The 15,853-nt window shown below is 41.0% G+C and overlaps 1 protein-coding gene and 1 long non-coding RNA gene across 4 annotated transcripts; both read left to right on the top strand.

Annotated features, from left to right (window-relative positions):
* The first annotated feature begins 3,200 nt into the window (after positions 1–3,200).
* On the top strand, positions 3,201–11,921 carry LOC115205835 (eukaryotic translation initiation factor 4H). Of its 3 annotated transcripts, none has more exons than XM_029772195.1 (8): positions 3,201–3,311; positions 5,612–5,793; positions 5,876–5,940; positions 6,721–6,817; positions 7,635–7,694; positions 8,948–9,103; positions 9,570–9,685; positions 10,717–11,921. In XM_029772195.1, the coding sequence occupies exons 1-8, from the start codon at positions 3,247–3,249 to the stop codon at positions 10,741–10,743; spliced, it is 768 nt and encodes a 255-aa protein (XP_029628055.1). In that variant the 5' UTR covers positions 3,201–3,246; the 3' UTR covers positions 10,744–11,921. The 3 variants fall into 3 exon arrangements, with proteins under 3 accessions (XP_029628055.1, XP_029628054.1, XP_029628056.1); XM_029772194.1 differs by having other exon boundaries at positions 3,208–3,311; positions 5,606–5,793; XM_029772196.1 differs by lacking the exon at positions 7,635–7,694 and having other exon boundaries at positions 3,208–3,311; positions 5,606–5,793.
* Positions 3,320–5,190, top strand: LOC115205836 (uncharacterized). The gene is made up of 2 exons (XR_003880688.1): positions 3,320–3,555; positions 3,661–5,190. It is a non-coding gene; the product is annotated as an uncharacterized LOC115205836 (long non-coding RNA).
* Positions 11,922–15,853: the final 3,932 nt, after the last annotated feature.

The following is a 15,853-nucleotide window of genomic DNA, read 5'->3' as shown; positions in this document are numbered from 1 at the left end:
GAATTTAATTGACCAGGCCCTCGCCTCCTCCCTGAACATAACTTCCTACCCGCTCTCCTCTTCTTTTCCTGTCCAAGCCCTGGATAAGTGACAATTGGGATCCGGCACAAATATGCACATCACAGCACCAGGAAAGCCTTACCTTCCTCATCACCTCCCGTGGCTCCAACTTCATAACTCCACCATCTCCTGGTCGAGGATGAGAATCCCCGCCTGGGGACCAAGATGACGGAGGCCCTGCTTTCCCACACCCTGTGGTTTCACGTCAGTGAAGGGTCCTCCAGCCCATCAATCAGTCCTCCCGTATCGTTGGCCACGTGTTTTGGGACGTAGATGTGGACATCTATCAGGCTCTGGAGAGGGAACCAGCTCCTGCTACCTGCCCACCAGAGCGCATCTACATCCCCACGGGGGTAATACTCATCTTCAATGAGTATTGATTCCTACTAGCCAGCTTTGTAAGAGCTAGGTTTGTACTAGCTATGCTGATCCTTAACGTTTTTTCTTTGCATCAGGTCTCAATGAGACTGGATTCCTCAAGAGACATGCTATTCAACTGCCCATGAACTTTTAAAACATATCTATGATCTTATGATCTTACGTATCTGCAATATATAACTTTTTGGGTGACCTGACCAAATTCACATAGAAATGTGTGTTATAGATCTGTCATTCTCAATGAAAGCAAGTCTAAGAAGCGGTATATTTGTTCTATGTGCGTTATTTTATGCTTCCCGTTCTTAAGTTTCGTTTTTGCATCTTTTACGTTTGGTTTTGCACACCAGCTTACAACAGCTGAAAGTACAATATTTTGGGTTATGGAAAATTATTATTTCACAGCGGTTTAAATGGTGCAATGATTCTCTACACTATACTTGCTTGTTTTGTCATATAAACTGAAATTAGGCAAACTACTTGAATTTTAGCAACCAGGAAATGGCTTTGCGATTTCTACATAGTGCATCTTTATACTCTTAGGAAAAAAAGTGCTATATATAACCTAAAAGGGTTAATCGGTTCTCCCCATAGGAGTACCCTTTGAAGAACCGTTTTTGGTTCCAGGTAGAACTCTTTTGGGTTCAATGTATAGAAACCCCCAAAAAGGGTTCCATGTAAACATGCCTTTGCTGACACTCATGTGTGCTCCATTGTAGTTGTTAAGTACTGTAAATGTGAGCAGATGAGACACTTGACAAAGACAACGAGATATTTTCAGTAGATTCTGACTCTTAAAGATATTTTACTGTGCATTACTGTTCTATTGTGTCCGGCATGCCCATATTATGCCAATTATTAATTTATTTTCTATTTTTATGCTTACGGTAAGTACCATGAAAAGCCAGAAAAATTATAAGGTTGATGTGTTGCGGGCCCTCTGGAAATTCCCCAAAATGTCCCTGACCTCTGTGGTGGAGGAGGACACAAAGTATGTATGAGCAAGTTGCTATTTTTTTAAGAAATCTCTAGACTTTCACAAACTTCTTCAACTAGTAACATGGAAAAACTTTTAGCCAGCTGAGTCCACAAAGCTTCTTCAGGAATGTTATTTTCTAGTTTTCTTTCAATTCTCAAATTGATACAGTTTTAATACCCTGATTCTCTTCACTGCAGATCTGACCAATCACACCACTCTTTAAGAGGGCCACTAGCACTGTAAGTGCTGTTATTGTGAAGTGGAAACGTCTAGGAGCAAAGTGGTAGCCACACAAGCTCACAGTAGTGCGTAGCGCTTACAAATCACCTGTCCTCGGTTGCAACACTCACTAACGAGTTCCAAACGGCCTCTGGAAGCAACATCAGCACAATAACTGTTTGTCCGGAACTTCCTGAAATGGGTTTCCATGGACGAGCAGCCGCACACAAGCCTAAGATCACCATGCGCAATGCCAAAGATCGGCTGGAGTGGTGTAAAGCTCACTGCTATTGGACTCTGGAGCAGTGGAAACTCTGGAGTGATGAATCACGCTTTATCATCTGGAAATCCGAAGGACGAATCTGGGTTTGGTCGACACCATGAGAACGCTACCTGCCCCAATGCATTGTGCCAAGTAAAGTTTGGTAGAGGTCGAATAATGGTTCAGGCTCCTTAGTTGCAGTGAAGGGAAATCTTAATGTTACAAGATACATTCTAGACAATTCTCTGCTTCCAACAGTTTGGGGAAGGCCCTTTCCTGTTTCAGCATGACAATGCCCCAGTGCACAAAGCGAAGTTCATACAGAAATGGTTTGTCGAGATCGGTGTGGAAGAACTTAACTGGCCTCTACAGAGCCATGACCTCAACCCCATCTAACAACTTTGGGATGAAATGCGAACACCGACTGCGAGCCAGGCCTAATCGCCGAACATCAGTGCCCGACCTCACTAATGCTCTTGTGGCTGAATGGAAGCAAGTTCCTGCAGCAATGTTCCAACATCTAGTGGAAAGCCTTCCACTAGATGTTAGCAGCAAAGGGAGGACAAAGTCCATATTAATGGCCATGATTTTGGAATGAGACGTTCAAGGAGCAAGTGTCAACATCATTTTGGTCATGTAGAGATCATACGTACATTTGCAAATTCGTAACATAGAATACGAATTGTAATTCGTAACATATCCTAGGAAATCGGTGATGGACGTTCACAAATGAATACCATACAAAACGTAACATATGATCACACTAAACGGGGTGTCTTGGATTTACAAACACAATAATAAGAAATGCTCTGAGGACAGGTTGGCATGGTGTAACTCCAACTGGGGTGGAGGGAGGCAATTTGATCAAATGAGCTACATTGATATTCCTGTGGAAAATAGTGTTGGCTAAAGGACTGTACTACTTCATGAATTGCCTAACATCATATGCACCTTTTTCTTACAGTTGTTGTAATTGCCGAGCCAGGATAAATACTGTAATGAAACAGCAAGTAGGGAGCAGGTTTCGAACCCTCGACCTTCAAGCCCGAAGTCCGGCGCGCTATCGACTGTGCCGCAAAAGCATGCTCAAGCGGCAGAGTCGATTTCCGCGCTTATAAACCCAGGGTCGTTACAATACCAATATCTATATGATACTGGGGTTGGATCTTGTTAGTTTACTAATATTTAATTTAGTTAGGGGATTTGAGGGCAGCTAATCTGTAGTAACTTTATCTAACTGTGCAAAAAGTGTTCGTTATGGTTCAGGCACTGAGAGGACAACTAAAATTGAGTACCACTATATTGAAGGTCCTTCCACACATAACTGCTTTCTCCGACAGCAATCTCGGCAATGGCGGATTACGATAACTACGATGACCGGGATCGGGCTTACGGTAGTTTTGGTGGAGGCAGAGGGTAAGAAAATACCTGGACGAATAGAATGTATCAGTATTAACGTATGGTGATGCGAGAAAACGCACTGATGCCTTAGGTTATGCAGGGGCTTGTTCGAAATTCTTCTGAAAGTTAGGCCTGGGTTCAGAACTCGGGCCAGACAGTGTCAGTGTGGTTAGCCTCTCACGGCCGCTTTGATGAATGGGAAGCCGGTATTGAGGGCGGGGAAAACTCGTGGATTGACCATACCTAGCTACTTCCAGATGTGCGTGTGAGATTTTCCATTACAGAATGTTATCGATTTATTCATGTCGGTTTGACAATACATATTATGACATGGTTATGATTGCAAGTCATTCTATCTTCACAGACTGCCAGCATGGCACTTGGCGCCAGCATCTCATGGGCTGCATGTTGTGCTAGCAAGTCAGGGACTGCGTCGAATGGCCAAATCGGGTAATAACAGCTCGAGATGTCAACACGCACCATTCCCCGACATCATTATCAATACATGGCATGTTTAGCAACTAGTTACCAAGTAATCCTTATTCAATGCACAAGCCTTTTGATGCCTTGTTAGTGGTAACGTTAGCTAGACAGCTAGCTAGACTAGCTTGTTCTAATTGCATGAAGATTTATGCGGAGGACTAGCTAGCTAGTATGCTAACTCTGCTAGCTAGTCTAGTTTGGCCTAGTGCACCCTGCATCCATTACTAGCAAGTTTGATGAGCGCACACATGTCAGTTAGCTAGCTAGGTCTTTATGATTTGCAGAACGTTAACTATAGTAGCAATGATTGCCGATTTGCGTTTTGCTCAGGTAGTTAGCTAGGTTTGCAATGCATTTAACTAACATAACGTGGGCCAACTCGAGCATTGCCATTGACGCCAGACAATCAATACCAGGAAAATGTAAACGTTACGTGCTAACGATGTTGCGGCGATACTGAAATTATGAATGAAACTCAGTCCTAGCTAGGTAGCCAGCTAGCCAGAACTTCAAAATAGCCTAATCAACGAAAACACTATACATTTAACAAGCTAGCTAACGGTATAACTACAGTTACAATGTGCTCTCTTGGATGGGATCAACGTAACTATGATCATATCGAAAATCAGGAAGTTATGTCTTCCACCCCTTGTCAGTGACTGTCATAACATTAATTGTTGTAATCATATTCTGCTTTGCTTTATTCACACAGGAAAGGAGTTGGAGCCCCTGATCATGAAATGCCTAAACTAGTCCTGTATCTATAGGGCTGTCTGTCATGCATTAATTTGACACCATGACCAAATAACTACACACTATCACCTTGTCTTATCAAATGCTATGTAAGATCTTACAATTGCTCTCCTTGCTAATTGTGGGAAAGATATATGCATGCATGCCCATCCTCCCTTTCTTAATAGACACATTTCAGTTGAATGCATTGTTGTGCAATTGAATAGATATCCCCTTTCCCTGGTTGGTGGCTGTACCTCTTGATTCTGCCAGGTCGCCCAGTTTGCTTGACACCCGAGGAATGCTGCAGGCATGCAGGACGCAATCTGTATTTCTCTCTGCACTGTCAGATTGGAGTGCTGTTGCCAGCAAGGGAACATGTTCCTTGCAGTTTTGGCAAAGCCCCGTAACTCCTCATGAGGAGCATACATTTTTTGCATTTAAATAATTTTAGCCGACACTCTTATATCCAGTGCATTTATCGATGTTCAGTAGGGAAAATCAATTACATAGCACAGTCATTACAAGTAAACCCTTCTTCGAAATGGCTGTTATCAGTGCACATGAACTTCTGCTGTTCATTGCGAAAAATGACACAAATGGCAGCTCTGTAGTATTTACCAGTATTTAGCCCAACAGGGCTGCCATCTTTTTCTGTGTGCTGCTGACACTATTGGCATTGAAATAGAAAAAACAGATCATTTTTCTGTGTCAATTCTTTCTCCAGTTTCCAGAGAGCCTAGTCCTATTTCCTGTATTGTGTGCGCCACATTATGTATTTTCCTATGGGATATGAGCTGTAGATCTTTGGTGTTTTGATTGGTAATGGATCTGTCCAAGTGGTAATGGATCTGTCCAAGTGTACATCATTTATCAAAGGCTCAGAAAGTCAGCTGAAAAGTATGACTGCACTACCTACTTGCCACTGTTTTTCCTGGGAAGTTAGGTTTTGTTTGTGACTCCGTTAATGTCCCAATTATCAACCATAATCTACTGCTCAAGTCATTCTTGACCATTAAAAACTCAGGGTCCTGTACGGGGAGTGGTAGTCTGTTGTCTGTCTGTTCTCTCACGGAGGTGTTCGTTTCTGGTAGACCCAGAGGTGGCAGTGGACCTGGTGGACCCCGCAAGCAGAAGGATCTACCCACAGAGCCCCCATACACAGCATATGTGGGCAACCTGCCTTTCAACACAGTACAAGGAGACATAGACGCCATTTTCAAAGACCTCAACGTCAGGAGTGTTCGACTAGTTAGAGACAAAGAAACTGACAAATTTAAAGGTGAGCCAGCATCCATTGTCTTAGCATAACCTCAAACATCACAAGTCATGGCAACACAGTTTTGTTATTTTTCTCCTTTCAGGTTTTTGTTATGTGGAGTTTGATGACTTGGAATCCCTTAAAGAAGCTTTGACGTATGATGGTGCTGTGAGTACCCACAATTACTTTTCTCAGGTCCTCATTTGTATCTGGCTCAAATGTAAAATAAAGGGATACTGTGGTTTAGTGTCAAAATTATGAAAACAAATAGCTGTATGTTACTCAGTTTAGATTTTTTAAAAAAAATTTTAAGCTGTAGCACATACTATTTAACATAACACAGGTTCTTAAACTGAGACTCAGCGTTATGACGTGACCATGAGCAACAATGTGAACCAAATATATTGTAGAGTGACACTGATACAAGGGGCTGCATTTGTGAGCATTCACACAGAGCATGTGTGTAAGAGTTCACTTCACTCTCATACAACGTGATGGCTGCGTGACAACTGCAGAGGAGATTAGCTGCTGGTATTGTCCTCTTTGTTGTTTTGGAAATCGGCCCGATCCTGTTTATTCTTGCATCACTGAGTATACCTTTTTAAAGGACTAAAGTTCAATCTCCTTTCTCTGGAAAATCTAACTATTGTGATATGGGCATCGTGACAAAGATATAAATCTATGCTTTTTTTGCATAAAACAAATAAAACTGTCCCCAACATTGATATAAACTTAGTTTGTTTTGCACCTTCCATAAAATAGAATGCAGTCCAAAGTGATTAAATGTGTAGTGACAACCGACTCATTTTATAAAAGGGACAATTGAATACAGTGACACGTCCAACAGTGATATATTTGTAGTACATAAACGCTGTTGGAAGCATTATCAGAGAAGCGGACCACGTTGTTTCATTTCTTCCTAGTGCTGACTTTTACCCCCATCTCCAGCTCCTTGGAGACCGGTCACTCAGGGTTGACATAGCAGAGGGCCGAAAACAAGAGAGGGGCGCCGGAGGATTCGGCTTCCGGGGGAATGACAGAGGAGGTACCTGCTTGTGCTCACTGGAATGCTAACTTGTTTGTTCCTCTTACTACTACTGCTTAGCATATTTCTTATTATTACAACTACAAAGAAATGTCAATGATTTGTAAACTGATTCGCGATATTGATTTGTAGATTGTCTTAATTGTAAATATTAATATGAAGTAGCAATACCTCTAGGCCTATATTTGAACAATTACGTGTCTAACATTGACCTGAGACTATCATCTTTCACCATCATACTCAAATCAAGGCCGTCTTAAAATCTTTAAATTATCAAAAGCTTTGCTGTTCTGTTTGACTTTGCTACCATCTAAGCATACAGTGCATTCCACTTATAAGAATAACGGAATAATCAATCATTTGTTGTGTGGTCATAAAAATGGAACAAGATGCTTGTACTTTTATAGATCAACAGATTATGTAATCCTCTATAATCACAGTATCAGTCCTTATAAGAGGAGTGCATTGCACAAGTACCACTACCACTGTTGCCTCTGTGGCCTTATTCTTGTTTTATTTCACTACATACTGGGATTTCAGAATACCTGGCACTTTTCATAATGTATCCATTCTACATCTTACTCCCTTCTCTCCTGCTTCCTTTTCTGTAGTAAATGGTGCTACAAACTTTGAGCAGCTAAGCCAAATCTGTTCTACTTTGTCAATACTTTCCCAACCAAATACTTCAACTAGCTGTCTCTAGAAGTAGTACTACTAACGTAGGCCATTGGCTAACCAGCAAGTGGGTTCCACACCCCTGCCTCAGCCCAAAGCACCACTCACCCCTGTTGTTAAAACTGAGCCCTGTCCCCTGCAGGCCGAGGGGGCTCTCGTGGAGGTGGTCCCAGGGGAGGTTCCAGAGATGACTACGAAGGAGGTGGGATGAGCGTTCTGCTGACTTAGCCGGTCCCCAACCGGTCATTAGAGCGGACCCAGTTTGACCGCTGCAATTTAAGATCCAAGCAGTGCAGTACAGTGTAGTTGGTAGTGAGCACCAAGCTAAAGAAGCAAACCAATTGTTAAATTTTTTTTTTTTTACTGCGTAAATCAAATTTTATTTGTGACATGCGCCGAATACAACAGGTGTAGACTTGCAGTGAAATGCTTACTGTTAAGAAAAATAAGTGTTAAGTAAAAATAGATGGCTAATAAAATAAATTCAAGAGCAGCAGTAAGGGGGTACCAGTAAAGCCAATGTGCGGGGGCACAGGTTAGTCGAGTTAATTTGTACATGTAGGTAGTTATTAAAGTAACTATGCATAGATAACAGTAGCAGCAGTTTAAAAGAGAGGGGGGACAATGCAAATAGTCTAGGTAGCTGTTTTGATTAGCTGTTCAGGAGTCTTATGGCTTGGGGGTAGAAGCTGTTAAGCCTTTTAGACTTGGCGCTCCGGTACGGCTTGCCATGCAGTAGCAGAGAACAGTCTGATTAGGGTGGCTGGAGTCTTTGACAATTTTTTGGGCCTTCCTCTGACACTGCCTGGTATAGAGGTCCTGGATGGCAGGAAGCTTGGCCCCAGTGATGTACTGGGCTGTACGCACTACCCTCTGTAGTGCCTTGCGGTTGGTGGCTGAGCAGTTGCCATACCAGGCAGTGACGCAACCAGTCAGGATGCTCTCGTTGGTGCAGCTGTAGAACATTTTGAGGATCTGAGGACCCATGCCAAATCTTTTTAGTCTAAACACCTCTAAATCTGCAGAATAGTGTAATATAAGCAGTATTTGATTTCCTCCCCCCACAGGAATTCTAATGGGTTCTCCAAGAGATTTTTACTTTACGATTTGCACAGGTTTTTTTCTGTCCCTTGGTGCATTTTGTTTGTGATCCCTCTGTCATCACTCATACAGGAGGTTCACCTCACTCATTCATCACCTTACAGGGCTGCTCCAGGTGCTGGGAAATAACAGATTTAATTGAGTCAGATTTAATTTAGTCAGATCTGCAATGTTTAGAATGTTACTGAAAGGAATGTGGTGTTTAGAGCTGACAAGATTTCTTATCTTGATTCCTCATGAGAGAGTTGTGTCTGTTCTACACAATACTTTATCTGAATGTTTTATAACATTGCAATCCTGAAGGAGCTCAAGACTGTCTAACCTCTCTTTTCCTCTCTGCATCTCCTCGTGTAGGCAACAGAGGAGATGACGACTTCGGCCGCGGTCGAGGAGGCAGCCGCGGTGGTGACAGAAGGGGAGGTGGTGGAGGAGCAGGCATGGGGGGACGCTACAGGGACGGCGGACCACCACCGCGCGCCGGAGCGGAAGACTTCAGAGAACCCTCTGACGGTGTCACAATCTCTCTTATCTCATATAAAACACTAGACCAGAGGTACTCCAATTAAAGTGTGGAGGTCCGAAGTAATGCTGGTTTTGTTTTCTCAACCGTAGTTGGTTAATTGATCTATAGATTTGACTGGTTGGTCAGACACTCCACTGGTGTCACACGCCTGAACCAGTCCCTGATTAGAGGAGAATAATGAAAATCAGCAGTACTTCTGGAATCGAGGCCCGCATTTGAGAAAAATAACTCCAGGCAATGTTTAGTCATGGGAGAACAGATCAGTTTAACTGGATTTCCAATGGCTTTGTGTGTTGTTACTGTACAGCTTTTCTAAAGATAAGCGGAAGGTGTCGATATTGACCCCTCCTTTAATATACTGAAAAACCCTGAACCCAGTGGCCACCTTGTTGACATAACATTTGACTTGACCAGTTAATCATGTTTGTCTTTTTTTCCCTTTGCTTTCTGCAGAGGAGAGGGCGCAGAGACCACGGCTTCAGCTGAAGCCACGCACGGTGGCTGCCCCTCTGAACCAAGTCGCCAACCCCAACTCTGCCATATTTGGTGGAGCCAAGCCCAGGGAGGAGGTAATTCCCAAAGACAAACCTTAAGAGATTGATCAGGCCTGAGAGCCTGGGAGGGCAGGGACGGTGTAGAAAAATGAAACGATGCCAATGGGATACGTTAACGCCTTCTGTTAGTATCCCTGTCTGTTGGAGATGACGAACTGAACAAAACTCTCTGAGTTCAGTTTGAGTTAAGTATTTAATTAAGACAGAATAAAAACAAGATGAGAACACACACACTCTTGGAAAAATAATACAACACACCTGCACACCAAGACCCAAAGAGCAGCTTGTGAATGCATGTCAAACTGTTAACATGGTTTTTATGTACACCTCTGCTACCCTGTGATTAGTGCCTGCTTTGTCTGTAGTTCTGTTGGGAGAAGGTCCATTCATGTTGATTGCAGTTAAAGATTAATACAATTGAGCTGAAAAGTAACTCAACTTTTCAAAGGTTATTTAGTAGTATAATTAACTACTATATTCGACCCTCTGTTGGAATTGAAGTGTCTCTCGACCCAAACTCTGAAGTGGGTAGACATTGATCCCTACTAGAATTCTGCCCCCATTTACAAAATCAATTTAACATGAATTGTTAGAATAGAACGGTTTGCTCTGATGGTTTGGTTCATGGCAGTTGTGGCTGAGCTTCTGTAGGGGCTCATGACGGTTTTGTTATCTCAGTTGGTCAACACAACACCTTCATTGTCTTAAGAGAATATGCTCCCCTCCCACAGACACCAACAAGAAAGCTTGGTCAGAAATGTGCTGCTTTTGTTTCGGTTTAGCCCCTATGACTTCCAAATGTAAATTAACGTTACGTTAAAACATTGTTCAGCCGTATGGTCAGTGTTCAGTTTGGGAACAGTGCAAAAAAAGTAAAACAATTTTCAGTCGTGGAGCTTTTAAGGTCATTGTATCTGCTTAACTATCCAGTTTTAGTGTAGAAGTTCTTTAAACTATTTTATAATTTCTCCAATTAAATTATTTAACATTTCCTCTGGAATTGAACCTGTCTAACCATAATGTTTTTTTGTTTCCCATTCTCAAAGCTTGAAAAAGAGGCAGAAAAGGAATAGATATATCCACGTGGCTGCATTATTCTGGAAGTCTACTCTGGATCTACTGGCTTTGTTTACCAAAAATCTTTCAAAGACTTCTCCCAAAGAAAGCTCGCTGGGGAGTCAGGCGCTGGGTTCCTTTTTCTGCTCTCTAACACAAAGCAGGCCTTCATCTAATTGGTAAAAGAGCAGTTGGACCCAAGGCTGCTGTGAGGGGCAGGGGCCAGGCCTATGTCAACCTGACCCGTACCCCACACACATCAAAAGGAACTCTGGACAGTGGCTTCAGTTTGGTTCTGTTGCCTTTGGGTAAGGACTTTGCTGTGTAATTTTCTCTTACCTTTCCCAAGGCATCCTTTGTGTTCACCAAATGATTTGCAGTTGTAGACATACAGCAGTCAAAAGGCTGTTCCTTTGGTGTCTTTTATATAATTTCCTCCTAAATTTCTGCTCTATTTGTGAAATGATTATCATTTCAGCTTCAAATTTCCACTGTCTTAAATATTAAATGATAACATTGCCAAGAGAACTGAATCCTTATTGTTGTCTCAATGTGTAATTCTGGAACCTGAATTTGAAAGATTTTTGATCTTAGTCTGTTCAATCCAGGAAAAATGGCTTCCTGCAATAATGGAGCGATGCCGAAAGTGTTTGTTTAGAGGAGCAGCTGAAGCGCTCACTAGATTAAATCAGAAACATGGGTTATTGCAACGGTCTTTGTCTGACAACTTTCTACTTCCACAGCTTGATAGATATATGCATTTTATCAACAAAAAAATGTATCACCTAAACACTGCAAAATGTACAACTTTAACATAGGAAACTTAACTGAAAAAAAATAAAAAATCAACTGCTCTCATTTGTCCCATGGAGACTGGCTAAATCTAGTCTGCCTACCAGTAGATGGTGTAGGATGCTTTTGAGAATTTGTTGTGCTACCATTTTTATTTACATTTTACTGGTTATGAAATTTAGTAAGTGATACCTTGTTCTTACTGTACTATAGAAAGATCTGCTGTTTTTATTCATTTTTTTTGTTCATTTTCCTACACTGTTTATGGCAATAAAATGTATAATCTTACAAATTTATTATGAATGTGTTTTAAGTGGGATGGGTGAATGAGTCAAGGCAATGAAGTAGTTCTCTGAGAACACATGAACCAATGTGAACATGGAATAAAAACATTTAAATTTAATGTAACGGGGCAGACATTGTTTTGAAAAAGAGCGCTGTAAGGAACATGAATACATATCCAGGTTCAGGCCATTTTTAAATTGTTTATTCCCTAAAAGTTTTGTTCACACGTGTCTTTCTGCATACATCAGAAACAACTAGGTCTCTCATCCCCAGGCATCGCATGCAGAGAGCCTAGTTCATCATCCTCGACACTACCCCATGTGTATTCATTATGACAACTGTTTAAAAACTAAACAAAGGAAAAATATTTTCTATTGGACAAATTTTAGGTGGGTGCCGTATTGTTTGCTTCCGTATAAGAAACATTTTGCAACAGAATCGGTGTAATGAATATGCCCCTGAGCAAGAACTTTTGCTTTTTATTTTGATTGAAGCACCCAATATTAGTTTTGAATTGGCTGTTTGTTTTGCAGAGGTTAGATGGTTTTGGGTTTGGTATTTTGGACACTCATTAAAATAATATAATTTTCTGTTGCTGCTTACATAAGTATATATACAGTTGAAGTCGGAAGTTTACATACAATTAGGAGTCATTAAAACTCGTTTTTCAACCACAAATTTCTTGTTAACAAACTATAGTTTTGGCAAGTCGGTTAGGACATCTACAAGTAATTTTTCCAACAATTGTTTAGACATTATTTCACTTATAATTCACTGTATCATAATTCAAGTGGGTCAGAAGTGTACATGCACTAAGTTGACTGTGCATTTTAAACGGCTTGGAAAATTCCAGAAAATGATGTCATGGCTATAGAAGCTTCTGATAGGCTAATTGACATTTGAGTCAATTGGAGGTGTACCTGTTGGTGTATTTCAAGGCCTACCATCAAACTCAGTGCCTCTTTGCTTGACATCATGGGAAAATCAAAAGAAATCAGCAAAGACCAATTTCCAAACGCTTGAAAGTACCTCGTTCATCTGTACAAACAAGTACACGCAAGTATAAACACCATGGGACCACGCAGCCATCATTCCGCTCAGGAAGGAGACGTGTTCTGTCTCCTAGAGATGAACGTACTTTGGTGTGAAAGTGCAAATCAATCCCAGAACAACAGCAAAGGACCATGTGAAGATGCTGGAGTAAACAGGTACAAAAGTATATATATCCACAGTAAAACGAGTCCTATATCGACATAACCTGAAAGGCCACTCAGCAAGGAAGAAGCCACTGCTCCAAAACCGCCATAAAAAAGCCAGACTATGGTTTGCAACTGCACATGGGGACAAAGATTGTACATTTTGGAGAAATGTCCTCTGGTCTGATTAAACAAAAATAGACCTGTTTAATCACAATGACCATCGTCATGTTTGGAGGAAAAAGGGGGCGGCTTGCAAGCCGAAGAACACCATCCCAACTGTGAAGTATGGGGGTGGCAGCATCATGTTGTCGGGGTGCTTTGCTGCAGGAGGGACTGGTGCACTTCACAAAGTAGATAGCATCATGAGGATGGAAAATTATGTGGATATATTGAAGCAACATCTCAAGACATCAGTCAGGAAGTTAAAGCTTGGTCGCAAATGAGTCTTCCAAATGGACAATGACCCCAAGCATACTTCCAAAGTTGTGGCAAAATGGCTTAAGGACAACAAAGTCACAGTATTGGAGTGGCCATCACAAAGCCCTGACCTCAATCCTATAGAACATTTGTGGGCAGAACTAAAAAAGTGTGTGCGACCAAGGAGGCCTACAAACCTGACCCAGTTACACCAGCTCTGTCAGGAGGAATGGGCCAAAATTCACCCAACGTATTGTGGGAAACTTGTGGAAGGCTCCCCAAAACATTTGACCCAAGTTAAACAATTTAAAGGCAATGCTACCAAATACTAAATAAGTGTATGTAAACTTCTGACCCACTGGGAATGTGATGAATGAAATAAAAGCTTAAATAAAACATTCTCTCTACTATTATTCTGACATTTCATATTCTTAAAATAAAGTGGTGATCCTAACTGGCCTAAGACAGGGACATTTTACTATGATTAAATGCCAGGAATTGTGAAAAACTGAGTTTAAATGTATTTGGCTAAGGGGTATGTAAACTTCCGACTTCAAATGTATATGCGACTTTACCACGTGTTCACCCAACCCCAATCTGTCAGGATCCAGGTAAATCATGGAAATGTCAGCACTGATCAGATTTTCACTTTGACTGTGGTCAATGACTGTGTCAGTGGAGGGTTTGACCAGTTGGTTCAGGATGTTTTCAATGAATGAGATGTCTTAAATTAACACTTAACCAATATACAAATGGATGAGAGTTTGTAATACTTTGAATTCAGTGTACTCAAACTTGGCACAAAATACCTTTTGCATTCATGCTATAAGAAACATGACTAAACTGTGCCATGGTTTTTGAGTTTTTCTTTATTTTCTACACATTTTCTTTTACTCCATTAGAAGTTTTGCTTTTTAATTATCTCACGTAGTTGCTATGGGTAGTGAAGGCTGGGGTAACTAATAACCCTCCTTGTATTAGGCTTACATTTTAGGGTGGCATACGCAACATTACTCACGGTTGCATCACCTGATCTACTGAGAATACAATACCTTTTTTTTTTACAGTGTTTCCGCAATATTCATGGCAGTAATGAAGCAATTTAACAGTGACACCTTAATAAATATTGGAAACAAGGGTTATCTAAACAATAGATAGACAAACATCTTAGAAACCATTTTTTCTTTTACTTCATAGTTTACACCAACACAGAATTCCTGACACAAAAGCGAGCCAACTAGAGGAAGTGGAAGAGGGTGAGGATGTGAATGAGGGTGAGTGCTTGCAGCCAAATTATGTTCGGTACATTGACATCCTCTGTTATATTTGGCTATGATGACTTATACACAAATCGGTTTATCCCCCTTTGCAGATGGAGAAAAGTCACCACCAACTCTCCAACTGTGGTGACATAAGAGATCAAGGGGTAAACTGTCCAGTCCACATATATACATTCAGGCTCACTTAGAAACAATGCATACAGTGCCCCTAGACTTTTTCCTCCACATTTTGTTGTGTTTACAGAATTCATTTAAAACTGATTAAATTGAGATGTTTTGTCACTGGCTACACACAATAACATAATGTCAAAGTGGAATTATGTTACTCAAATTTTACAAATGAATAAAAAATGAAAAGCTGAAATGTCTGGAGTCAATAAGTATTCAACCTCTTTGTTATGCCAAGCCTAAATAAGTTCAGGAGTAAAAATGTGCTTAACAAGTTACAAAAGGTTGCATGGACTCACTCTGTGTGCAATGGTGTTTAACATGATTTTTGAATGACTACCTCATCTCAATACCCCACATACAATTATCTGTAACGTCCCTCAGTTGAGCAGGGAAAGGCACCTACAGTATTGGTAGATGGGTAAAACATTTAAAAAGCAGACATTGAATATCCCCTTGAGCGTGAAGCTATTAATTATACACCCAGTCACTACAAAGATACAGGCGTCCTTCCTAACTCAGTTGCCGGAGAGGAAGGAAACCACTCAGGGATTTTACCATGAGGCCAATGGTGACTTTAAAACAGTTACAAAGTTTAATGGCGGTGATAGGAGAAAAACTGAGGATGGATCAACAACATTGTAGTTACTCCAAAATACTAACCTACTTGACAGTGAAAAGAAGGAAGCCTGTACAGAATACAAAATATTCCAAATCAATCAGTTATATTTATTTATAAAGCCCTTTTTATACCCAGAAAGACTCACAGCTGTAATCGCTGCCAAAGATGCTTCTACAAAGTATTGACTCAGGGGGTGTGAATACTTACGTAAATTTGATATTTTGGTAAATGCAAAAATTTCTCAAAACATGTTTTCACTTTGTCATTATGGGGTATTGTGTGTAGATGGTGAGAAACAAATCAATTTAATCAATTTTGAATTCAGGCTGTAAAAACAAAATATGGAAGGAATAAGTCAAGGGGT

Source organism: Salmo trutta, chromosome 13, assembly GCF_901001165.1.
Source record: "Salmo trutta chromosome 13, fSalTru1.1, whole genome shotgun sequence".
NCBI classification, from domain to species: Eukaryota; Metazoa; Chordata; class Actinopteri; order Salmoniformes; family Salmonidae; genus Salmo; species Salmo trutta.
This window is presented reverse-complemented; position numbering and strand designations above follow the sequence as displayed.

What these genes read in the sequence shown, in the direction of transcription:
- LOC115205835 (XM_029772194.1), top strand. Translation starts at nt 3,247, where the DNA reads ATGGCGGATTACGATAACTACGATGACCGGGATCGGGCTTACGGTAGT. An exon ending in CTTTGACGTATGATGGTGCT is followed by an intron (nt 5,941 to 6,720) that starts GTGAGTACCCAC and finishes CCCCATCTCCAG; the next exon opens with CTCCTTGGAGACCGGTCACT. An exon ending in GAGCCAAGCCCAGGGAGGAG is followed by an intron (nt 9,686 to 10,716) that starts GTAATTCCCAAA and finishes CCATTCTCAAAG; the next exon opens with CTTGAAAAAGAGGCAGAAAA.